The 27,481-nt window shown below is 46.4% G+C and overlaps 1 protein-coding gene across 4 annotated transcripts in view; it reads left to right on the top strand.

Moving 5' to 3' along the window:
* LOC119456287 (hemicentin-2) overlaps nt 1-27,481 on the top strand; it is a 249,404-nt gene that overhangs the window by 182,793 nt on the left and 39,130 nt on the right. For all 4 annotated transcript variants that reach the window (XM_049669698.1, XM_049669699.1, XM_049669700.1 and 1 more), the window contains one exon: nt 22,048-22,338. In XM_049669698.1, coding sequence (XP_049525655.1) covers nt 22,048-22,338 — 291 coding nt within the window. The remainder of the gene's footprint in view (nt 1-22,047; nt 22,339-27,481) is intronic.

Here is a 27,481-nt window from a genome sequence, read left to right on the forward strand (position 1 = left end):
GGCCCTATTCCGACTTGGAATGCATGAACAATTTTGAACTTTTCGGCTGTCATTTGCTTGTGGAAGATCTCCACTCGAGGCGTTTGAAACGCTCATTCGCGGGCACAGACGCCAGCATCATAATGCTTCTATGAATCTTTCTCGACTCCTAAACGCACCCTTGGCAATTCGCTTTGATCACATTGGGGCTAGAAAAACCTCACAGTTTCAATTTTGATTTCTGATTTTTAAGCCGCAGGAAGGTTTCACGACAGCAATCTATGTAGCCGACGTGAGAAAGCGCTGCATCAGCGGCGAAGAACTCAACACCAACTTAGATAACACCACCATAGGCAGCATTAGGCGTATAGGACCGTCGACATGAAGAAACGCTGTGACCACGCTAGTCAAGGAGACTAGGAACCTTGCCAACTAGGGTTTCCAACCATCCCGAATTTAGAGGGATAGTCCCGACGTACGAGAAAAAACCCCGGGTACCGAACTGACCCTGTCGGAACTGCTAAATGTCCCGACTTTAGTTTTATTCTAGTAAATAACAATCAATAAGCCAAATTTCTTCTTGAATAATGCGCGAAAGCTTGTTTGCGCATTCTTCTCTTTTGCATTCTGTTGCATTGTCATAATCATAAAGGTGGTTTCATTTTTGTCGTGGTTTTAGCTGTGTTGTAGGCCGCAATCGTTCACAGTACATCTGTCGGTATTCGTAGCCTCTTCAGCCAGGCAACTACTGCAACTTTCTTGAAGTTAATCGCGACCTGGTAGGAATAAGAAAAATTGTTACGAATGAGTTACGCTTACAGTGGCGGCTCCTGACACTGACAGGATCAGTCATCGTGAAGCAGTGCTCAGCGCCAGCGGCGTCTATGTTTACCGTTTATTTATTAAACCGGAAGCGACCGACCGTGCGTTAAGAACTGCTTCAGCGATATAAGCTTCAGGTTTTGTATTCAGGAGAGCCACTTTCATCACTTATTTTTTTTTTCGCATCCTTCTTGAAGTTTGCGGCACTGGATTCGAAAGAACACACGATTGACACTGGGAATCTTGTAAAGAAACTCGTCGTAGGCAAATAAAAACCTTCTCGTTCCTATACTGCCCTCAGGGTCCTCGCTGAAAGCTTCGTGTTTCGTCGGCGCATTCTTTTCTACACGATAAGAGCTCACCGAAAACCGACGGGCGATGACAGGGGCACGCTTCTTAAGTTGACGTCTTTCCACGTCCCCCCTCTGGCTACGCAAACTGAGAGCGTGGGATTCCTGCACGCTCATTCTCTTTTTCCCCTCTATTTGCTTCATTTCCTCGTCGCCTGCCTCGTTTCGCCATCGTATTGACCTCGCCTCGTGTTGTCGAGTGCTCGCCGAATCCACGAGCTCATGCACACATTTCTGCGACGCGTCAACACCAAGGTGTCGTGACTGAGCCCTCCTTCTCGACATAAGCTTCGTTTAGATTTGGCGTACGCCGCCTACGCCGAATATCTTTCTTTCTTGCAGAGTTCCTCCGGTTATCTCGTTGTTCGCTGCGAACTTTGCTTCACATGGTGACATTGTTTGTGTTAAGTTCTGGAAGTGACAGCCCGCTATACGCTCGGGAGTACTTTTTTGTCTCACCGCCCCACGTGAAAAGTTTCCAAGTCCAGGAATGCGATGCGCGCTAATGAACTAGCTGACTCCGCGTCGGAACTCGTAACGAAGCCATACGGGAAAGCGAGTGATTCGGAAACCGTCGCATGGCTTCCTGAGACAAAACTTGCCGTATGTAATGAGTTATCCTTACAGTATGTACACAACCTTAGTTGCGACATGCATTTCTCGCTGACGAGAGAGAAAGAGGAGTGATGTGCGAAATACAAAGAGGACAACCAGGGCGAGCATGGTTGGCTACCCTATACGGATCAGGAGGAGTAAAATAACGGAAATTATGACAAGAAAGAGAAGATAAAAGTTAACAGCACACGTGGACACGTTCTAACGTTCGTCAATCATGCATTCAAAAGTAAACACACAGATTAGTGAATCCTGAGGAACGGAGCAGCGCTTTTATGGGTGCGTGGATTGTAACGCACGTGGCCACGGTCCTAGAAACTGCTCTCTGAAAGGTCTGTCGTCTAACTATCCCAATTCCGATTTAATTTCAAAGCGCAAGCCAGCAATCGTGGTATTAAAGACAGTCACAGAACAGTTAGTCTTTCTTCACTGTTAGATGTTTTGTAAATGTCACCATCACTGCCGATGATGTCGCAGGGACTATCTTGCTGCAGAAATATTACACTGTCGCTGTAAGCCACTAAGCCACCTGAGGGTAGTATATTCTAATATCCGACACCACGGGCTTTATGAAGGTGGTGATGCAGAACTGTCACGAGGTTTTAGACCCATATTCAAATCACGGAATATAGACCGACCATTGGATGACTGTTGATAGAGGGGAGGAAAAATAAAGGCAGAAGGCAGGGAGGTTAACCAGAATAACGTCCGGTTGGCTACCCCACACCGGGGTAATTAGAAAGGGGAACACAAAGATGACAGGGAGAGAGAGGAGGGAAGGAAAGAAGGGAAATTAGCGGTGTCAACGTCTGTCACTATTAGTGCAATAACACACACATCTGTTGATAGACAAATGAAGTTCCGTATGGAGGCCGTCAAGTGCGGACCCTGTCGACTTCGTACGTGACAGATCTTGTCTTCCTTGTGGTCGTTGTCGACGGAATAATAAGCCATCTGTGTAAATATGTATTCAGTTTGTGCACACGTCCTGCGATAGATGCAGAGTGGCTCCAAGCAGGACAGACCTAGACACGCCAGACCTTTACCCGACTCGTGTTGTGGATAGGATTAGCAATCTTTCACCAGAGAGCGCTGACAGTGGACGAAAGCTATACACTGTAAAAGTATCATCTGCTACTTTTGTTATGTATTTACAAGTTATTCTCATAAAACCAAGCGTTTGCTTCATTTATCCTTTATGGTCTCTGCATGAAAAAGCACGTGGTGTGACTTTTCATCAAGTTGCTGTGACAGTGGCCATACCACGATGACGCCGTCTTAACTAACACAGATAACCACTACTCTGCAGCAGCCTCACTGAAAGACCTGTTCGTGTACGCAAGCTCGTGTCACATACTGACAAAACTTCAAGCTTCAAACTGTGCTTGCTTATCCACTTCTGGACGTTTATTTCTTTTTTATTGCTTTGGACTACGGTCTGTGGGCTGTGTTTGTCACTCGCCTTTAAAATCTATCTAAAGCCATTTCAGTGTGTCCCAAGGAGCAGGCAGACATTACAGTAAACAGTAAGGCATTATTGAAAAGACGTTTTCTTCTAAAGCTGCCTAACATAACGGCGCCTTGGACCTGATCTCGTTTCAGTCACTCTCTATGCAAAAATCATTTACTATGTAGAATCATTTTGTATGCCCACGCGTATGAATTGTGCATTTCTTTGCACATGTAATCTCTTTACTAGATTTGCTCGGTGCTGTTATCTTCACACACCTTTACATAACCCCACGCTATTCGCGCGGATCTTTCTTGGTCTTGTTTTGACCTGTTGGTGGAAGGCTAGTTGTCGTAAACAACCATATCCAATTTCGCCACGGCCAAGAAGACTAATGGAGGCAACACTTCAAAGCGCAGTAAATTAGTGTGGTCAATGCTATTTCCTTTTCCTTAGAGACGCTCTTCTCGCCTTGAGGAACAGTTCAAGAGGGGTCCTTCCCGGCGCCCGCTCGTACTGGGTACTGCAATACCTTTTGTCGCCTTCAGCGGGTGACGTCAAGTATCTTCTCTTCCGAGGTTATTGGGCAATAGCGAGAGGCTCCCGTGCCCCGGTGGGCGGGGAATCTCTATGGTGCGACGACGTCTTCTTGCGCCTCGGGGCGACGTTCACACTCCTACAGAATACGCTCTTGCTGCGGCAAATACACATGTGGGCGAGAACCTGATGGTGATGGTGAGGGGGATGGAAGTGGAAAGGATTATAAGGAGGAAGAGAAGAGAGGAAGCAGGCACTGCAACGCGAATCGGACAAAATGAACTCCAGCGCCCAGCGCCGGCTGCGGAAGCGTATAGGCGATGTTTATCGATGTCGCGCTGAGTGACAAATGGTCCTCTCACACGTTACTCTCAATAAGGTATAGTATATCGAGATGCCACAGCTCCGGCTGCTGCCCCTGCCGGCTGGCTGGACTTGTTCTGCTAAGGATGGAATCGGGAGTTCCCGGGCCAATGCCTTTAGTGCTGCAGTCATTGCGATAACCGAGCTGTTTGTAACACCCAGCGCTGCAGACGGATTAAGCCTTTTCGATCGCGATAGTGTACACGGTTTTTATTTGACATGGCGTGGCGCAGTGGCTGAGATGCCGCAATTAAGAATTATATGTTCTAGCAAGATTAAAAAAAAACTTGTTGAATCAGCTAGGGAGAACTATTTCATATACTGTTACATCATCCATTGGAACAGAACTGTACCTTTAAACACACGCAGCAGGGCAAATGAGAAGGAGCATGCTTGTGTATTAGTTACCGCCACCGTAGTAGAGAAATTCACTTATAACTTGGAGCTGCTTGAACGACCAGCTCAACAAGTGATTCTCCCACCGAATTCTAGCGTACAAAGTTGTCCCACTTCAATGTTAAGGCAATGCTAGTGTCCCCATCGCTCTATATTCGCGTATGCACCTTTAGTGGTGTGAGTCAGTTTTATGTTACCGTTCAGCGCTGACAAGTAACACTGTGAAGATCTCAGCTTTTGTGACCTTGGCTTCCCTACTAGCCTGAAACAAGGTACTTCATCTCAGTAGTTGGAGCGCTGCATTGGGGACCCACACTGGCCCACGCCAGATGTATAAGGAACATCATGCTACACCTCCACATTGTCGTGGTGAGTGTTTGGCCGAACATAACGCTGCACGCAATTAACGTAAATGATTTCGAGACGAGGTATTTCCATAGAACGGCGTGCTTGAATGGTGAAGCACAGCGGTGCTTGTACAAGTTTGTCGTCATCAGGCGTGCAGAAGCAAGGCAGTGAGTTAATATTGCACCAAGTCGCTTCCAATCACGGCTCCTAGTAAGGACAACACGCATAGTGGAAAACGAGCGTGCACAAACACCAGCCAATGTCGCCGTCAATGAATACCAACCTCAACGAACGCCTCACTAGCGCGACTTGTTTCGCAGCACACCGCGAATACCGCTGCCACAACCGTGACAGCGACACAATGCCTAGCCACACCAGTAAGCTTGTTGGACGGGGCCAGCTTACACACGCGCGAATAAGAATGCGTGTACAGCACATCTTTGTCGAGCGAACATTTACCATTCCGGGGTAAATAATTGAGTGACCTCCATGCGACGGCCACGGTCCATCCATCTCGCCACCGCCACGCTCGGGCGCCAAGGCAGGATGCGTGAGGCCCACTGTCTCCACCAGCCGTCCTCCACCCTTCAGCATCTTTCCGCGTGGCTTCATCGGTGACTCGCTGGCTTTGCGGACTCGCGACGAAGGCGGAAGTTCGACCGCGGAGGGAGGAACCCTGCGGAAATGATCGGCCAGCAAGCGTTAACTCGTGACGTTCACTCTTCATTTGCGGTTGCGTTGCGCTGTGGCCGAGGACGATGCATGACAGCGAAATGAAGCGACTACACGCCACAACACTGAGATCGACCTGGAGAGAGAAACCTTATTAAAAGGAAGAGAGAGAGAGAAACGAAGAGGGAGAGATGGGGAGGTTAAGCAAGGATGTGCCCGGTTGGCTGCCTTACACTTGGGGAGGCAGAAAGGGGAACAATAGATAAGGGGAGATAAGAAAAATAATAAAGTTATTCATTCGCAGAGTCAGTCACAAGCGTTCGTACAACCCAGTATCCTTCACGAAGTGCAGAAGGACTTTTGCGGCCTTTTGCATGCAAGAATGCATGCAAAAGCATCTTTTATTCCCAGAGCACTTTGTTATCTAACAGGTTGAGTTTATCTTTTAGAGAACGTCGTTGTGTGTCAGAGGATGTGCAGTGACACAAAAGGTGCTCTAGAATCTCATCATACCCGCACAAATTGCACACCGCGCTGCTGGCAATGAATAGGCATTGGTAAATGCGACGCCCGATCACATGCGACAGAGTAATGTTGTTTCGCGACAGGAGAGTCCAGGTGGCAGGGGAAGTCGCAAGTTAGGGTCGAGAGAGTGCAGGCGTGAGTTGGTGAAACCCGGTGAATTCCATCGTACTACACTTTGATGTTAGCCCAAAAGGCAGAAGTGTCATATGGCAAAGAAGGGATTGAAGTTGTCGCGCAGCATCCGTTCTTGAGAGTGGTATAGGAACCCGCTGATGTTCTTGATGAGACGAACGCACAACTTCCTCTGCGCTGTCATTGCCAGCAATTCTGAAATGGCTCGGTAACTATTGAAATACAATGTCGTGTCCATTCTGGAGCGCGCGATGATGAGCGTGCCTTATTTCGTACACTAGCTGCTCATGTAAGCCATGACGTAGGAAGAGAACTAACACAGCCGCAATTTATCCGCAGCTTCCATTTGGCAAAAAGAGTCCTTTTACGAGAACTTAGGTGCGTCCAAGTTAGACACATGCCTTAAGCCCACTAATAGAAAATTTTGTAAACGGGGGCTTTGGTATGGCCTTACGGAACCACTGGAAAAAAAATTCCGAAGTATTATGCGACCTCGCAGAATCACAGCCTAGTTTCCAGCGAGGCGGTCTATTACGATCAGTTGATCGAAGGGAATAAGTCTGCTGTAAATAACGCACGCGCTCTAAAACGCTGCCCACATATTACTCACCTGTATCAAACACTATGCTGCATGCAGCATTTTCGTGCAAAGGCTGTACTACATGGACGAACATTTACCTTTGCATGCACATCAGCCACAATGCCCACCGACCCACTCCCATTTTTTTCCACCATATATATTTAATATCTGTGGATGTTGTAGTTCCTCCACGGTATGGAGCTAAATTGTAAGCACTTCACAAACCACATTTATAACGCTCTGGAACATTTCTATAAGTAATTTACTGCAAGCGCCGTAATTAACACACACGCTTTCAATTTCGCCTACACATTCTACCCCTTCCCCTTTATTTCTCGAAATATAAATTATGTGCCCTGTTTACTTCACCGAGAACCCTCGTCAAACGTACTACGTTCCTTGTATGACATACACAATTCGAGATAAAACATGTAATCAGTAATTATCTTCAAAACTCATAATAAAGCCAAAAATTGTTAACTTTCTCCACGCATTAACCATAATATTTACCCCTTTTCAGACGAATGAGAAAATGGTTGCTCGTGCTCTTGTTCTAGGACACAGGAAAACATTGTGGGTAGCGGCCGTATAATGCGTTTGAGCACTTGCAAAAAAATAAAATAAAGTATGCTTTCCTAAACAACTCTTCATATTTTCTCCGCGCATCACCTAATAAGAGGTTCCCTATTCTTGCAAAGTGTTAACTTTGGAGCTCGTTGAGGTTTTCCATAACAGTGGCCGATCTTCCTACGCAGTTCGTGAGTGGTTTTGAAAGTAATTTTCTATAAAAGCTGTAAGTAATCTGCATTTGAATGTTCATTTTAGATTACGCACAATATAAAATTTTACAAAAATAAAGACGACGTGCCTCGTATAGTTCACCGAGGAGACATGGAACGCCAACTGCGAGCCTCATATGCGCCTGAAGATTGGGATAAAACGAGTATTCAGTAATTATTTGTAAAGCGCATAATTAACCTACATACTTTAAACTTTCGGCAAAGTAACCCATAGCATGAACTATCAATATTTCTTTCAAATATAAAATTGCTATAATTTTTGGTTTTCTCACGGCAGCGGGAAACTTTGCTTGTTTAAATATCTTTAAAAGGCAGCACACGAGGGTATGGCAATTTTAATTTATCCCTTTATTAAGCTGCACTCTTCAACATTTACTTGCTAATGACCTCTAACATTCCTCCTCCCATTCATTTTCCTCTAAATATAAACTCGGTGAATAATCTAGTTCTACCAATTAACACACCATGAAGAAAGGCATATAATGTTTTCGAGGGCTTCTAATTAACACACCATGAAGAAAGGCATATAATGTTTTCGAGTGCTTCTAATCGCACCAAAAGCTTTGCTGTCAAAGCTAAAATGCTTGCAGCCCTAAGAATTTAATACTTAAATCATAGAGCGACACTTGCCTGTCCACTAACTCGCTGTCACCTGCGCTACCGTTACGTATTTTCTTGGGAAAGTTCTAAAAACTCTGCAGACGTGGTCTTCGCTTGCCCACTACAAGTATATTTTGTTTACTGATGGAACTTTTAAGATAGTGTTTTTGACATGAAAGCGGCGCTTTCACAAGGTGTAAAACTTCCTTCTTCTTTGTTTCCATTTTTTGTTTCTATTTTTTTTTTTCATGCTATCGCTGGGCGCTTGCTAGCGCCACAAAATGTATTGTTTGACTCCTCGGCTTCGTCGCTCAAGAGAAGGCACAGCCTGGAACTAGTACTGAAACTACACCTAGCGGCCTTAGATACATTACCGCTGAAAACATAATCTCAAAACGGTGAAAGCATAAAAGAACACATAGTTATTAAGCACCGGAGCACTTAAGGCTCTCCACAGACAAGTGCTCAGGACTCAGCAGAGTCTGCTCGGTACTCGCTAGGCCGAGCAAAGTGCCTGCGTTGCATTGGTTCGCGTGGGGTTATGACGGTAGCGATCAGCTCCCAGTGCTATGCGTGCGGTTTTGTTTTATGTTTCGGTGTGACGATCGGCGTTGTTAATGGAACTAACCATCGCGTATTCTCTCGGGCATGAGTGACTAACTGCCGGGCGTTCGCGTTTATCGCTGGAATCATTAATCTGCTATCTGGAAGCGGAGCGCGTGCTATGCAGAAAGCGGGCGCATTTCATTAAGGCTTCTTTCCGCATCGTTGATAGAGGGTGGGCGCCCACATAAAGAAGGCTTTCAACAGCAGAATGCTGTGCTCATTAGTTGCGAAAGGAACAAATGATACAATCAGGCATGTGATTTGGAGCATTAATTACTAACCGCAACATTTGTTTAAGTAAACACTTTTGTTAAGAAATGAGCCAGTATTTTAAGTTAAGCAATGGTATTTCGCACGTTTCTTCCACTGCCTGGGCTCGTTGCATGGCGTTACGTCGAGATTATATGCCGAGTTTTCGTTTAACTTAGATATAGTATTGGTAATAATATTAGTTGTCTTTAATTTGTTTAAATCATTCGCACCTCGTGGATGCTTATATTTCTAAATGTAACATCTTCACTGCGTGGTCTCGCTTTAAATCGCCGTGTCTGCTCACGTGTGACATGAAGCTTCCATACACATGACTGCTGACTCATCAGTTGCCTAATTAAACCAACTATATATCGGTCACAAGCAGAATTAGTCTGTCGAGGCTGCAAATATCTCATTTGCAGTACTGAAGGTAAAACATGACGGATAAAGCTACCATATACAGGAAATTGAACTTTGAAGTTTCTGCCCCCCCCCCCCCCGCCCCACCCCCGTTTTCCTTTCGTGCAAAAAAAAAAAAACGCACGCTACAAGACTGACATGACGTCTTATCCACTGAGCCGCGTGATGGCTGAGCTCACATGTGTGATACGCACATGAGAAAGAGGAAGAGATGGCGTCCACACACATTCAAGCACTTCTGGTACAAATTTGCCCCGTGACCCAGGTTAGCTGTCCCCAGTCCTAACTAAAGTACCCTGCAATTTTTGCTTCTGGCTGACTGGATGGGAGATCAAGGCCCTGTAAAGTGCACGCCGTGCCTTTGGCGGCCACTTTGGTGACGTCAGAGAGTTCGATCGTTTCCAGCTCCTCACACTCAGTTTCCAAGTGCCGAACGCACTCACGTCACCGGTGAACAAGGTTCCAAGAACGTTCTCAAGCCCACTTGTCCAGGCTTGCAGCATTTGCACAGCTCTCACGCGAGAAAGTGCGTCTGTACTCTGAGCGCCAGGCTCGCTTAAGATACGCCTTAGCCTCCTAGCTTCTTACTGGTGTTTTGCCTTCCTTAGCTTGATGTTCGAATAATATATTTAAACTGGTGCACTGCTGAACCCATTAACTGATTTCATTTTTCAGTGAGTTGAATGTTTATATCAAAAGCCAAGTTGAGAACGCTCCATACAGTATACAGTATAGATATACAGTAGTCAGTAGCTTGGCTGTTCAAACTTTATTAAATATGGTTACGTTCAGATGCAAACGGTTAGCTAAGTACAGACGTACAGAGTGAATTATATATTAGCGCCGCGTGTGCAATTTTATCTACACTTTTATTTTCTTCATTTGCTACTACGAGAAGTAAGCAGACGGAGTTTCATCAGGGTACCAACAAGTTCTATATTTTCATTTGGCTACATGGAACACACCATCAAGCTATTTGAAAAAAGGTCCCAACTTCGTGTTTCAATGCTAGTGCGGCCTGCGCATCCTTATATGTGTGTGTGTGTGCTGTAATCGCCCTGTTAAGGACACGCGGAAGGCTTAACACATTTATGTCATCGCACTTTAAACTCTACGAGCAAGCAACAAAGCCGCGCCCCCGAAAAGAGAAACGAACAATTGGGCGACTATAGGTAGTTTGACTAAATGCACCACTGCGAAAGTAAAACGTGAAGGGAGGTTTAACACAGCGCGCATATATTGTGAGACGGGATTCGCAAATGTTGCAAAACGTGCAACAACGCACACTTGCCAGGAGAACAAAAGTAGCCGGCGCCGTCCGCACGCGCCAGCACCTCCTCGAACACAGATGATGATGGTGGTGATGATGATGATGATGACGACGACGACGATAATGATGATGATGATGATGATGATGATCGATCCTCATTATGAAGCTAAGAGAACGTATAATAAATACCAAATGAACGACTGCACCTTATATGATTATGCCGTTAAGAAATCTCATATAGCCGGAGTTTCTCGCACAATGCTCCTAAATACGTAATTGTATGAAAATTTACTCTTTCTGGGTAATAACTAGCAGGAATCTCTCGACGCGGGCCAGTAAATAGAGAACGCTACAATAGACACACAGCGCGGCTGTTTCCAATCGCCCTTCTGAATGCCTTTGTACGCCGCGGAAAGTAAAAACAATAAGGAAACCGCAGCTGCGAACGTCAGCGGCGTGCAGTCAAATGAAGCGTGGCGAGCTTGGTTCCGAGACAAACCGCCGCGAATCGCTCGCTCCTGTCATTTGAAAAATGATCGCACGCGGTTTAGCTCGCGTACAAAAACGTCACCGCGAGTACGTCAAGCGTGTAGACGCTCACGATTTGCTTCTTTTATCGCTCCTGATTCGTGCGTGATACCACGACGCGGACGAATAGAATACGCTGACGAGAAAGCCTGTACGCTAGAACGGGAGCCATGGCGTCTATAACGTCAGCGCTCTTTGTCATCCTCCGCATTGAAGGCAGACATAGGTTCCTTCTTCCCTGTCGAAAATGTTCTTTTTGTCGGTTTTATTTTTCTTTATATTCTTTATTTTTTTTTTCTTATCGGCCTTTTAAAGTCGCGAAGCCAGCACATTCTTCATACACGTGTGCTACAGACGGGCACTTGAATTTTGCGAAGCACGCCGCGATAGCCGTTCTTTCGTACACGTAATTTAACTCAGTGTATGGCCCGCCCAGCTCCATCCAAGCATCTTTCGTCACCCAGCAGTCGTGCGTTATGCACCCTCGCTTTGACCTTGATCCTGCTCTCTTGCGTAATCAATGCATGACGTGAGATATCACCTACAACGCCGGGTACGACGTGTTCCGCTAGATTAGCATTCTTTGTCATTTCTTACTTTTTTTTGTGAACGTGCTTAAAGAACAATGCAAGGATGTCTCTCTCTCTGTCTTTTTTTTTTTTTGCATTATCTTGCGTATAGTTACGTAGCCTGCTAGTACAGTTTAGTATTTCCGCGTCAGGCATATAGTTCGCGTCAGCACAACGGTTTATCGTCAACCCTGAGTTCCAGTTTGCGTGCCGTATTTCACATCTGGAGGCTAAAAGTGCACAAATTACCTTTTTGAGACGTAATTCTTAACGCAGATTTCTAGGGAAACTACTTCAACATCTAAGCGCTCATAGTATATTAAAAAGGTATTTAATTTCTTGCAGCATCGGTGCTTATAATAAAGAGCTATAGAAAAAAGCTGCTGGCATGAAATGTTCCGATGTAATACTGGTGTAATACTTGTGTGATACTTGTTTCTCTCCGAATAGTTTTATTTCCTCATAGTATAGCTTTTCGAATCCCCAACTTTGCTTCCTAAACATTGCTCCACTCACAATCTAGACCACGGTCGTAGTTCGGAAGTTTCGACGCTGTCGTGAGCTCATTGTAGGCACACGTTCGCCAAAGCCATGAGACAAAGGGTTAACGTTTGATGTTCAGCGTTGCCGGCACCAAACGCAGTGAATAGGTCGGAGTCGTGTCAACAGAAACAAAGCCGGTTTATCATTTCTTTAGGATGAGAGATCTCTCCTTCCCGCTAAACCCACACTAGACAATAGAACTTGTTGCTGGGCTAGTGAATTCATTATGCTTAGGGGTAAATTCTGTGCACTACAGGTGAAGATGAGAAAGGAGAGAGGCATGGACTAGTGCGACCTTTCAATTAACTTTAGGTTGCCTCTGACTGAAACAGAAATAGTTAGAAACTTAAGCTAGTCCATGCCTCTCCCTTCTGGCCTTTGTCTTTATTGCGCAGTCTCTTTTTCTATGCCCTATCAACTAGGCGATACGCACTGTGGTAATTATTACCACAGCTCTGCACAGTGGTAATAACGAAGTCGAGAAAAAAAATAAAGAAAGAGTCGTAATTAATTATGGCGCTTTACATGCCAAAACCACGATCTGATTATGAGGCACGCCGTAGTGGGGGGACTCCGGAATATTTTCTACCACCTGGGGTTCTTTAACGTGCACCAAAATCTAAGTACACGGGTGTTTTCACGTTTCGCCCTCATCGAAATGCAGCCACCGTGGCCGGGATTCTATCCCGCAACCTTGTGCTCAGCCGCCTAACACAATAGCCACTGAGTAACCTCGACGGGGCAGAAACAGTCTTCAAACTTTAGCCCTATTCGGGGTAACTCTGCAACGAAGTGAATGTAACACAACCGAAACACAATACTGTCACTTTCTGTGCTGCTAAGCGTTGCATTGGAGAAGAAAAAAAAAGAAGACAGATCCAAACAATCCTGAGACTTCGGTTCTAGGCCGGATCCACAAAGCCTTTTCTTTGTAAGTGCTGTTACATCGGCCAGTCGCCTTGACTAATAATATGCCCGACGTCATGTTTGGCTGGCATTAGTTATTGCGAACAATTATAGTGCAAGAACGCTTTGCACAAAAAAAGAAAAAGAAAAACAGAACAAGGGGCACGTCCACCGTTGCGCGTATACTACTGGGTTTAACGTAGTCACAGGCCTAAAGAAAAACTAATAGGAGGGGCGCGAATGTGGTATTCGGTTCACTTGCAACGAGAGCCCCTACAAATCTTTAAGAGCGCCTTATTAAACTGCGTACAATAGAGAAAATTCAGGCATACCGCCAGTTTAATGACAGATGCATATTCAGCATGATATGCGATGTCTAATACCGGTGTCACACCTACACTTCTGATCGCGATCGGGAGCGATAAGGATCGGATTTCTCAATCGCTGATGAACAATGATCGCTGCTACACAATCCAACGATCCGGATCGAGTTATTATCATCTGCTGATCGCCTGCAACTCTCGGAACTACATAATGCCTTTGCACGTTAGCAAAATATGGTCAAATATTGACAATATTTATTTGACAGCTTACTTATTGCTGATAAAACGGTATTTAAACTTTTTTTTGTACTGAGCTGCCTTAACTTATTGGTTTTAGTGTTTTCAGAATACTGCGCTAGAGGGCGCATACGTCAGCCTGCGATCGCGACTGAGAAACATGATTGCGATTCACGGATCGCGATCACAAATTGACACTGACCGTGTCAGATCAGATCCAGATCGAGCTTAATCCAGATCGACCCCGATCGCAATCACAAGTGTACGTGTGACATCGGTATAAGTGTCCGTGACAAGATACACTCGACAATCTCATTCTGCACATGATGCCATCAGAAAAAAAAATTTGTCGCAGTTTCACCCGAAAGGCGAAGCACCAATTGCGATAGCAAATTAGTAGAGAGCTATGCGGAGTAAGGATAGTAGCTTTATCAGCTGTATAAACTTGGGCATGCAGCAGCACCAGCAACGCGCAGAACTGTTGTCGACGCCGTCGGCGTTTGCCCGCGTTCGCACCGAACGCGCGCGGCGTTTTTATATAAACACGTATTTGGTGCCGCAGCTAAACGTCGCCTCCCCTCTCTCCCTCCCGTCCCCCCACAGCCTTTCGCGTGACCGAAAAAGATGCGTTTGCTCTCTATATATGGAAAGGAGGAAAGAGACGCTTAATTCTGCAGCCCTTCAGGGAGCACGGCGCAGAACGCGCGTTTGCTCTCCGACGTGTGTTCGCTCCCCGTGAAAGCGCGTGTCTCTCGCGCCCTTTCACTCGCACATACAGCGTCCGGAGTGCGGCGACGATTTCATCGCCGTTGACGTCATACGGAACCTCACGGCGACGGCGACGCCGACGGCAGAAATCTGCTTTGGAGTGTCCATATAATTGCTATCGCAATAATAAATAAACCCAAATATAGAAGATGGCTGAATTACAGCTAGGCCGAATTCACAAAAGTTTTCGTTCGTGTGCGCTCTTTGGCAGTGGCCAACCGCCTGCGCTAATAATATTTCGGGCATCATTTGCTCTAATTTACTCTTAGAAATAATTCTAGCATAAGAGCTTTTTGTGACTACGGGCCCAGAACATTTTATGAGTCTAAACATACTTCGGCTGGGGTTGCACCTGTCGCTTGCGCAAAAAGACGTATTCGCACACTAACGTTTTTCAAGTGCACAGATCTCAGTGACCATTGATGATGATGACGATTAGCATGCCCCCTTTGAAACATGGCGGCAACAAATAGTCACCTAGCCTGATTGATTTAACAATGTTTTACTACATCTATCGCAACCTAGCCTTTTGTCTACCCGGTTTCAGTATTAACTTTCATATTTAAAATCTTTATCACTATATTGTACCGCTACCTACACTTGCAACGACACCAGTTCTATCACTATCTTTCCTGCTTTTTTTTTCACCCATATTCTAAACGTCTATTACTTATCTCGACTACTGACCAGTACTATCCTCCTATCTTCTTTGCATCCCTACGCTTCGAATCAAAACAAAAACCTAAGGTTTGCACTCTTACGTGCACAAAGTGGTCCTTCTCTTCCTCTTTTCTTCATTTTACTCCACTTTCTTTTATCCCGCACTGATTAGGGTAGCAAAACGAACAATCGTCTGGTTTACCTCTATGTTTTTCCTCTCTCTCAGCAAGGCGTGTTTTTGGGTTGTAGTTGGTGCTTGCTTAAAGGAATAATTGTAGCTCAATGACTTTCAACTGACATTACTGGTTTCGATAAATGGCCCAGTGCACTCAGTCTGATGTGACGGTTGCACCTCTGTATTGGAAAAATTATATATAGGGATCCCTCCCTGCCTTCCAAATAAAGACGTTAGCAGCACGTGTGTGTTCAGGTTTCTTTCATTGTGGTTGTGTCGTTATGCTACGTTGTCATTCCTTCTCTCTGATTTCGCTCTCTATCTCTCTCAAAAAGCCTGTGCACAGAAAGCTGGAAGGCATCTTTGTCTATATAGTAGTATAAGTAGTCACTGTCAGCGATGAAGACAAGCTGGGCCGCTGAATAAACCGCCAGTTGAAACAGCCTAAGGCATTTTTGAACGTGCCTATAATGTTTAAGGTACTTGGACTTGCGACGGGAAAGACATTACCATCTAATCCACAACCCATTTCCTAAGTGCATGTGTCAACCAAGGCTGTCGCAATCAACAACCACTGAATGGCGAGTGGAAATGATAACCACCCGAAAGCTGGCCGTTAAAGAAGGCATTCTTCTTCGGACGTCTATGGTCGACAAGTTTGCCAATCTTGCCGCCAACGTTTACGCGCAGCTACCAGCAACCGTACTCACGTGTTTCGCATAGAGTATTATACGTGCGCGTAAACAGCGTGGTAGTTGCTTAACACTAGCAGAGATTCAGAAGTTGGTCGAATTCGCGTCAAGGATTTGACGACCTTGTACTCCAGACCACATCGTTTCGACATCGATGGGAATGAGGTTTGTGCAGGTGTCGTAATCGTAACAACGTTTTTCGCTCTCTCTTTGTTTACGTTCATGGTTACAGTCAAGCGACGTATAATATGATTCATTTTCTTATCCTTTTTTGTTTTGTAACGTGCTCTTCTCCGAATTTTACAGGCGCCAAAACGTTGGAAGTCACTGAACTTGCGCAGTTACTGGCATCTGGTTCTTTTCCTTGTCTGCACACCACTTCAGCCACTTGCGTGAGTGAACTTCTAAGCGGGACAAGCCTCAGTACGAAGAGAAAAAAGCTCACCACCGCCAGCACGTGCCGTTCAACGTAGGCGTTCGCGAAACTGTAACGCTTGCTGCCTTTTCAGTCTCCTCACTCATTCACAACAATAACACAAGCACCCGCGTACTACTCTGTCCTCTCGCCTTCTTTCAAATTCCCACCCGACCACGTCACGTTTCGCTCCGTTTGTGGCGCCGGAGCAAAGGGGGCTTGCTGGCCTGTTTTCAACGAGCGCGCCAGACACGCGCTCGACGCTGCAACTGAAGGGCGCTGCACAAGAAACAGAGGCGTAAGAGAAGTCCACAACCGCGCCTTTACGGGTCCGCCGAATTATGGCTGCGCCTGCGGTCTTGCGATAACATTCTACCTTGCTTTTCCGGCCAGTTCGCAGCGCCTCGGTTCTTTCAGTCTCGTGAAAATACTTTTGTCTTGCTGTATCCCTTTCCTTTTTTTTTCATTTCGCACTTTTCTTTGTCAGCCATCGCTCGCCTCCTTTGTCTGAGCATCGTAAAAATATACTGACGGTTCGTTCCGCTTCCAAACTGGAGGCTTTCCTTTTCCTTCCCATATTTTGTTTCTATAATACCATCGGAAACAAAAGGAAGTCTCACCCTACTCTTTTCGGGCACTCTTCTGAGCGTTTCTTTTTATTGATGATGCCTTGGTGCCCGTTTCTTAGCAGTTTATTTTTTCTCTCTCACTCGCTTCTGCTGCTTCACTTTGTCTGTGTCCCTTTCCGACTCCTGTTTCATCGCCGCTGAACCGCCGTCCTTTTGTTTCTCGCGCGGACTTTGTTTCACGCAATGGACTCTCAGATTTACAGAGCCGTCCTCCGTCCCGTTCTCCCCAACTTGCACGAGACGCTCAAAACCTTCATGCCACCCCCCCCCCCCCCCCCCCCGCACCACACACACATGCTTTTTTTTTTATTAATTCTCGTGTGACGTGCAAAAGAGCCGGAAGTGAATTCGAAGACGAAGCCAAGGTCTTCGCGAAGCTGGCCTGTATTTTGCTTTGCTACACCGTCGAACAGGAAGCACCGGCACAAAAAACAGTGGGCGCGCATACACTGCGGTAAGAGTGTGGCTCTATAAAAAAAAAATGCATCCACCTTTTTCTCAACACAGTGCATCGTCCTTCCATTCTCTTTCCTTTCGTAGTTGTAAAGCAAGAGCCTCTTGACGCGGCTTCCTCCTTGGCGCAAATCGACCGACAGCAGTGTCGCTCGAAAGAGAATCGCGTGCGTATTCACCATTTCGAACAGCATCTCCCTTCCTAGCAGGTCCACCTTCAGTTCGCGCTCGTATTCGTTAATAGCGTGCGAGTGGGACTGAGAAAGAAATAAAAGAAAAAAATGCAAAAAAGAAAGAGAAGAAAACAAAGCGTGCGCGCTCAACCCAATAGAGAATAGGGGGTGTTACACGCCTCGACTTCCAGGCTGACGCCTCACTGGCGGCGGATGCGGTATTTAAATTGTTTTCGTTTCTTTAGTGTACGTGTTTTCAACACCGCGGCAGACGCGCACATATACAAAGCTCTTGTTCAGCTCTCTCTTGCGGCTCTTCTTGTTGTGGCCTCAAAACTGTCCCGTGTGGCGCGTGCCTTCTTTTCTCTTCGTCGTTATCTTCGCTGCTTTATTTGCTGGCTTCGAGAAAGTAAAAGGGACAGCGACAAAGCCAACAATGTCCTAAAATATGAAACGTACGAAGGGTTAGAAAGGAAAAGAAAGGATAAAGAGAGAGAGAGAGAGAAGAAGGACGGTAAGGGAAAATCGCTTCCGCCGCAATAGTCAATGCTTTCTCATTCCGGTGGGCGGCGCTTCCGCCGTCGCTGCCTTTTATAGCCAGACGGAAGCGCACGCGCCTGCCCTTTTCAAAAGTCAGATACACCGGCAGTTGAAAATGTCGAGTGCAGGTGATCCTTGCGATCCGAGCGGCACGCGCCGCTCGCTTGCTCGGCGCGGAGTGAGGGAAACGGACGTTGTTAGTTGGCAGAGAAGCCTTCTTCATCCTGTTCTACACTGCCTCTTCGTTCGGGATCTCCTTGCCCAGACTTTTTTTTTTTTCTATTTACCCCGATTTCTCGTTCGCTGCTCCTGTCGTTATTCTTGATACATTTCGTGCTCACAGTGCTATGCAGCCACGCACGGCGCCCCTGGATCGACTCAGTTCGGTTTCTTTCTTTTCTGAAAAAAAAAAAAAAAAAACGTGAGACGCTGGATTTCATTTCATTTTTTTTTTTTTTTTGTCTTGTCGTTTCTCTTACCGACTACTGATTCTCTCCGTTCGTTTCCTAGGAATGCCAAAGAGAAAACAGGGCGACACAACCGGGCGGGAAACGTAGTGAGACAATATGCCCGGAACAGCGGTCTGAACGCAGATTCTCTCTGTCTCTCTTTTTTTTTTTCGTTTTTCTTTTCTTTTTTTTTTTGCTTTTTTTTCGTAGAAAGGCCGAAAGCTCGAGGAAACGGTGGCCAGAACCCACGCTTACGCGGGGCTATTTATTTTCCGCCTGTGCGCGCATGCATTCGTGCAGCCGTGTAGGCGCACGGGCACATAAACACACGCAGAAACACGTATAGACAGACGCACGCACGCACACAAGCGACATGCCCACACGCGCAGCCGCGCGGTCGCTTCTTCGCCGACTAAACGCGCCCTGCTCAACTCCATCTGCATAATTTGCGCATTCATTCACCGCTGGCCGGCGCTTAGTTTTTGCGACAGAGCAAGCCTGATTGCGCACAGACGCACGCACACGGAAGAGAAAAGCAGAACGTGGGATTCAGCTGCTACTATATACGTCAGAAGGACCCTCTCCTCCTACAGTACTTGCGCCGCGAGTGTGCGATCTGGTCTCGTCTGGTTTCATTTACTATATACATAAATATATATATATTTGTTTCGCGACCGAGTGAGCAAGGATCCCGTACTGTTTGATCTAGGCTAGACGCCAGAGCAGGAAAAGGAGGTAAACATGCCGAGTGCACCTCCTTTACGCTACCCCTACTATAGTAAGAGTAGATTAAGAGAAAGAAAACAAGAAGGACATGGTCTGGTTGAACGTGCCTGGCTATGAGCCGTTTTTTGAGGCAACAACAAGAACAACAGCGTGTCTCGGTGTTCTGTACCGTGACCGAGCCGGTAGCTGTGTTTATGTTTCTACAGATGTTGCTCTAGTATCGACCCGGTGATTCTCTTCTTGAGCAGCCGACGTATTTGGTGCTTATGGTCTTCACTCGCGACATTCATTAGTTGTGTAGAAAACAGTGGTTTTTGCTTCTTCTGGCCCAGGACGAGTTGGAAAGTTTCGATTCGCGTCGAATGAAAAGCATAACTTATACTTTGCGACATATTTCGTACTGAGAGGGTCATAAAACAGACTAGGTTTTTGTTGCTAGGGTTCTCCGTCGAAAACCATTCGCCACAATGTTTCACTGACATCGTTTACCACGACCAGCGTCCTCGCTGGCACACAACGCAACGTGGATAACTTTCTTCTCTCCGAGCTAGCCTCTTTTGCTTAGTTCTTCCTACTACATGCAGTAAAATTGGATTACAGGAGTATGTTTGACCATGCGTTTGTCCACGTATATCAGTCCACGCTTGTTATAGCAGATGTTCGCCGTGGTCTCAATCTCAGTTGCGGAGTTTTGTATAACTACTGAAATTGTTTACTTGCATGTTAATTTGCTTTACTTCGGAAGCCCGCCTTTGGCATATCAAATACATGGTTACGATGTTGAAAAGCGCAATGCATTTCGATACAAACGTGAGTGACCTCGTGGGCGATGGAAGTTGTTCGAACTTGTCCGCTCTTGCACTTGTCGCCTCTCTGACCAACTAAATGGAAAGTAATACTACGTGCAGACGAAGAGAGGGATTGTCGCGGACTTAAATTTGAAATATTATGAAGGTTCATGTCAGCAAGTACGCACAAGTAAACCGATGAACACTGCACGTAATAAATGTTCGTGGGCTAGCTACAAAGTGTTTAAAATATACACAAGGCTCGCTTTCCTTAGTGCAAGATTACTTGGTAACTTAATGCGTACTACATTTGTACTTCACATCAGCTTGGTTGTCTATCTAGCAAGATAGTTTAAGATGTTAGTCTTCCAGCATTTCCCCACGCCAACAACGCTGGCGCCATGAAAACATTGTCTGCACAGCTTTACATAAAACCGTGGTGCAGAGTTCGGCCAGTATTCGCAAAAGGCTCTTACGTCAAGATTGTTCGCAAGAGCCAGTTTAAGCCACCCCTGATGTTGGACATATTATCAGCAAAGGTGTCAATGACAACGAGTACTTACTAAAGGAAAGCTTTGTGATTTCGGCTACCTGATTGTCAAATGTGATCTAGCTCGCTTTCGGGCTACCTTTTGAGGAGGGAAAATAGTGACCTCAAAGAAAAAGACGCGATCGGGTACTGAGCTTGACACACAGCTGGCTGGCTTCCGGTACTTCAGACGATAGAGGTTTTGATCCAGCCCTTCGACATGGCTCGGTTCGAACTAATCGAATACTTCTATCGGAAGAAATAAAAAGAAACAAAACACACTGTTGAGCTGACAGCAAAGTAGACTGTTGCAGAAGCCGTGGACGTTGTCAGCTTTCTCAGGACAAGCTCGTGGTAATTAGCGCGTACAAAGGTGTAACGGCTCGACGAGTGATATGCGTATATTTGTTTCAAAAGTCATGTGCCATATCACTCACGGAGGTGCCCGACCGAGGTCACAGAGCACTTATTATTGAAAGCTTTGTAAATTTGGTCCCAGTCCTGTCTGAAAGTAAGGCAAACGTATAGAGCACATCGTATCGGCATTTAGTCTTTTGTTTTTTGTGGTCCAGCGCCTTCAGCAGGCCAACTTAAAGAGCATTAAACACGTTGTTTTTCAATAGCCAAACCCAAGAGCGGAACGTACAACCGTCATTAGCTAATTAATAGTACGATCGTGCACACACAATTGCATGTACGTACATGTTCCTACGCGTTTAAACGTACTCAGCTCAATCTGGAGTGCATTCTGGAATGCAATAGTTAGCCCCGTTAGCCGCGTGACTACTATAGCAGTTTTGTCAATAGCAATGCGACACTATTGCTATACGGAGTAGTCCTGTACAGTTATGTACGAGGTAACGCACTCACATTTTCTGCAGTGGACTCATTTTCAACTGAGTGGTGTTTCGGCCCTACCATCTGATCAGTGCGGGGAGGATTCTTGTAACAACAATAGAGGACAAAAAAGTGGCATGGACAGAGCTTATATGTCGAGTGTACTCCCTGTTTCGACATTGTTACGTTTATTAGGTTCAATTTCAAGTATGTATGTATTTATATATACTTAATAATGTTGATAAAAGTCTCAGATTTTGGCTGTACGGTAGTGGTAAATGAAGTAGCCAAGGTATTCTCTGGCTCAACCTCTGCACAGGAACTCATGTATAATATACCCTGAGATTTTTCAAAGTATAACAAAAAATTATCATTTTAATATTTGCGCAGTGCGTCCTCTGGAGGTGGACATCGTGACGGCGCAGCCAGTGCTGCTAGACGGCCAGGTGATTGACGTGGAATGCCAGGCTCGCGGCGCCCAGCCCAAGGCGGCCATACAGTGGTTCCTGGACGACGTCCCGCTGAACGGCTCCACGCTGGCCACGGATGCCACTCGCACAACGAGCGTGCTTCACCTCGAAGCGCACGCCGACATGAATGGGAAGAGGCTGGCTTGCCGTGGCTTCAACCCGCACTTGCCCGACAGCGAGCTATTCGACTACTGGATCCTGGACGTTCACTGTAAGTGCACACATTTCTGTCGAGGGAACTTTTCGGGGCTGGTTGGTATCTAATTACTCCGGAAGTTGCATTTCAAGTACACAGGCCTACGTAATGGAAACATGTATTGAAGGCAGATAAAGATACGGGATCTGCTAAGATATAGGCCCTGCTTCTTATTTTCCTAATTAAGAAAAAACTTAATTCTGGTGTTTTACGTGCTGACACCACGATATGATTATGAAGCATGGCATACTGGGGGACTTCTTGCCTACGTTTTCTCCATGGATCTCTAATAGGTCATCCGTTATCTATTTCAGGAAACTCCTCGTATTTGCGATCCAGTTTCGCCTTATGGCCTTCAGTAATGCCTATATGCTGAAGTAAGCGCTATGGTTATGAGAGTTGGATATTGAATTCTCCGAGAAATTTGAACATTCATTCCTTTGATTTCACGTGATTTTACACCTGAACAAGCACTTATGCAAAGCAGTTCAGCCCTGTTTCTTGGGCTGAAGCGGGCTGCACAAAGCTTCCGGAGGTGTAAAATGACGTGAAATCTGAACAGTTAACGTTGAAGTCGCTCGGAGGACAACAATGCTTATTTCTCATAACCACAAGGCACACTTTAGATCACGGACGGCTAAAAACAGGAGCAAGGGAATTGGGAAAATGCTGCGTTTTTTATGAACCGGTACTTTCAACTCACAGACAGACAGACAGACAGACACAGACAGACAGACAGACAGACAGACAGACAGACAGACAGACAGACAGACAGACAGACAGACAGACAGACAGACAGACGGACGACGACGGACGGACGGACGGACGGACGGACGGACGGACGGACGGACGGACGGACGGACGGACGGACGGACGGACGGACGGGACGGGCGGACGGACGGACGGACGGACGGACGGACGGACGGACGGACGGACGGACGGGCGAGCAGGCGGGCGGGCGGGCGGGCGGGCGAGCGGGCGGGCGGGCGGGCGGGCGGGCGGGCGGACGGACGGACGGACGGACAGACAGACAGACCACGCAGGCCCTCCGCATGGCGCAGAGGCGTTAGTGAACTAAATGAATTTCTCAAAGTAAAACGCGTCAGCAAAATCGTAAAGTGCGACTTAACCACAACCTACATACATGGTAGCGTCAGCTTGTAATTTGAATGTACGAGAAAACATAATTTTGTTACGAGGAAACTCAAACACAAACACCCTTTCCAGCATTTTTACAATACCAACAGCGGCACACCCGGGTAGGTTACTTTCAAAAACATTATCCAGATGGCGCTCGCCTCTTCGGCAGCGTAAAACGGCAGCGGCGTGCAGAGGCGAAGGTGGAGAAAAAAGAAAGCTGCAGTTAACGGGAAGCCTGACAAGCTTTCAGGGTTCTTTGAATGCTATGGTGTTCCACTCGTAAAGGCGAAGCTTAAGTGCCCTCCAAATTTTCAAAGCCAACATACTAAACCAAGACGGAGGACCGTCTGAAATGGTGGCTGAATACGGAAGCGTGTTTTGTTTGACTACGAGTCCCCTAAAACCGCGAAGAGCTCCACCCTGATCTCATGCCCGAAATAAGAGCTTGCGCGTGATGTTTTACCCCGGCTTCCATTCTCATTTAATGACTAGGCCTACATAATTTGGCGAGACTTTCCAGTATGGATGCACACCGCCGTTTGCTGGAAGTACCCTGAAACCTCCGCTGGCTGCAATGCTCGAGCTTTACCCAGCAGCACTTGCTTTCCCGGGTAATTGCGCCCTAGCATAAAAGCGGGGTCTAACTCTGCAATTATGCAGCTTTTGCGTTCCAAAAATCTTTCTGCGCCAAGTAAAATGGATATGCCTTCAGGCGAGGCTTGAGGGCTCAGGTACTTTATTTTTTATTGAGTGTTGAGAAAAAGGTGCGCTCGTGTACAAGACATTGCACGTGCTACTTCACAAGTTATGAACGTAAAGAAATTTGTCTTTCATCTGAACTTGAGCTCGGGTAACCTTAACTTGAGCGTAATTGGATCCTCAGGCCTTAATAAACTTTCCAAAAGTAATGTTATCGACTGCAGAGACGGGCCCTTCGTATAGCTCAGCATTTAGGACTAACCTAGACTGTCGGCAGTTAATACCTAGAACACTGTTCTTCGTGATTTTCGCTTGAGTGACGTAGTCATATATTTGCTAGCGAGCGAAACCGTTCGTTGCAATTAAGTCTAGCCGCGCTTCCTAGATCTAGCTGCCAGGCAAAAAACGTTATTTTTCATGATAAGCGTTCTTTCTTTCATACAAGACAGAAGGAGAGAGAAAGGAAAAAGCAGGGAGGTTAGGCAAGCACGTGCTCGTTTGGCTACCGTAAACTTGGGATTGGGAAAGGGGGAAATAGTGATTGGAAAAAGGAAGGGTAAGAATAAAAAAGCCGGCAGATCCCACGTCCTGTGGGAATCGATGTTATGAGAAGCAAAGTGCGGGGAGACTACCAAGTTAACGAAACGACCGTGAGAGCACCAAGACGTCGGCGGCTCTTTCATGACATGACACGCATGTCATGACATTTATGTCATATGTCCTCTGGAGTCCCTTTAGCTACACCTAAGACACCTTAAGGCGAAAGTCTTAGTCATGCTCATGACTATGAATTCGACCATCAACCTTTAGCCTTTTCCTTCACTTGGTACCATATCCAAACCCATTCCATTGGTTTTTGAGTGTTAATCTTTTTTCGCTGAGTCAATGTCATTGTAGCTGAGTCATGGTCATGACTATGAATTCTACCACTACCCCTCATTTAATAATAAAGAGGCAGTCATTTTAACACACTGGCGAGGAATGTTCACCTACTGTCAGAAACATTGGCATAGTCCAGTCGCATTCAAGAAGTGCAATAAGGCTTTGGTGGCCTTGTGCATGCAAGAGTGCTTACTACGAGGTCCCAGGATCTTTTCCTCCGAGAGTGGTCTGCCATCCAATCGGCTGAAAATAGCTCGCAGAGCACATGACTGAGCGTGAAATGATTGCACGCGGCACTGTTTGCCATTGTTGTTAGGAATGACTGGGCATTCGTGAATGCGAAGCTCAGACACATGCGAGACCATAGTGTTGTTTCGAGACGGGAGAGTCTGGGTGGCAGGCGAAGTCGCAAGTTAGGGTCCAGAGAATACAAGCGGGTTTTTGTAAACCAGGTGAACTCAAATACAGAAGTATGATGTGGAGAACAAGTGATTTAAGTAATATCAGAATGTAAGCTTAATTAACCCCTTTCTAGACTGCCTCTTAACGAGGTCTAGAACTTATTTTATGTCAAATGCATATCCTCGTAGTTTAAGCTTCTAATGCACCAGTGTTTATGCAAGAGGGAGGTGGTACGTCTTTCTTTCGCCTGCGAACCGTTACGTCCAGTATACAAACACTTGTTCTTAAAGAGATTATGTTGCCTTTCTCTGAACATTCTGGTATTTCAATTCAATTATTCTGTGCCAAGAAAGCGCGCAATAATTTTTCTAGGCACAAATGAACCACCAGAACTTTTGTGTCAGTCTTTAGTATAGTAAAAAAGAAACAGCACATTCTAAGGTCCGTGCTAATACAGCGTTAAGAATTACTCCTAGGTATACTTGACCAGGGCGCGAAATACATTTCGTGAAAAGGGGACAGAAGAAAGGAGACAGTGACGCGCAATATTACTCGTTAGAATTACTCGTTTCGCCACATGGGCTCGCAGGTGCGTATGTGTGAAAACTTTGTTCAAAGAGGTCCGGAGGCTCGACTTAAGCCGAGGCGGGGCGCTCCCACGTTGGCACTGTCAGGCTCGCAGGTGACTCATGACAATATTCTACGATTACGCACGATGTCTAGGAACCCTGACAAACTAACTGCATCCGGAAATGTGAGGGGTCGCAAACTTTCGAACGTTGAAGGACGCTGATGACGTCAGAGGAGGAGGAGGAGGAGGAGGAGCAGGAGAGGTGTTACTTGCTGCAGGAGGACCTATAGCCTTGCAAAAGTTGGTGACGTCACGCTTAGCTCCCTGCATGAGTCTTCAAGAACGTATAAGACACTTTCATTATTGCTGCATTAAATGACGCATTTGCTACCCTCTCCCATGGCCATTTATGGTTGATTCGTACCCACCTTCCGTGCACGTTGTAAAGCTATTGCACGGTTTCTGCCTTTAAAACTTGCGATGGTACTCCAGCTTTCTTTATGATACCCGGAATAATCACTTCTATCTGAAGCCAGTGCAGACACCAGAATGGTGCTGACGGCCTCGAAGCAGGCGTAAGTCCTCTTGATAAGTAGACTTGACGTTTTGCAGTGGGTTTTCGTTATACTAATGTTTTCATTCGATGTCTACACTACATGCCACTCTGTGAGGAAGCAGTCGACTAGTAGGGTTCTCGTTTTAAGATACGTCAGAAAAAACACTTTTAAGCCGGAACCACACGCGGCTCATCGTACGCGCCCGGCTGCTCGTCACGCGTCTGCTAGGACATGACCACTGGCCCTACGCGTCTTGAGAGGGGAGACGCGCAGCCCGCACGCGCGTCAGGCAGGACTTGATATTGAGCGTCATTTTGAGCGTATGCGACGTAAGTGGCAGCCTGTGCGTCGTCGTCACGTGGCCAGCACGTAAACTTCCCGAGGGGGTTTGGAAACAGGTTGTTGTTTCGGAATCGTACTGAGACTCCAGTAGTCACCGCTGGTTCCATGTCGCACAGAGACGATGGACTCTATCAATAATGGACCGTTGCGAGCAGAGCCTGCGTGCAGAGCCTGCGTTGAGGCTCTGCTCGCACTTGCGAAGCCCAAGCACCATAAAAATAAGCATGTGACTGTGTGCTTGTTTACCGAGATGACAAGAAATGTGATGCCCAACGCTGCCTTAACATGCAAGTCTCCGTCTGCCGGAGAGTCTACCGTAACAGGCTCAAAATGTCATAGGGGCGTGGTACGCGGGGCAGTTTCAACCGCGGTCGAGCACGATCGGTATCAGATTTCTCGATCGTGATTGCCTATTTTGCACAAGTCAAGAATAAATTTCTTTCGTTAAACCCAAAAACGAACGTTTCCCGAGAAGGTTATTCTAGCAGCACTCTGCTACGCGCAGTGAAGCGCTCACTTGTGCGCGTATCGTGCAGCCACTGGCCCTTCTCTTCTTCGCGCGCTT

Source organism: Dermacentor silvarum, chromosome 6 (assembly GCF_013339745.2).
Source record: "Dermacentor silvarum isolate Dsil-2018 chromosome 6, BIME_Dsil_1.4, whole genome shotgun sequence".
Classification (NCBI taxonomy): domain Eukaryota; kingdom Metazoa; phylum Arthropoda; class Arachnida; order Ixodida; family Ixodidae; genus Dermacentor; species Dermacentor silvarum.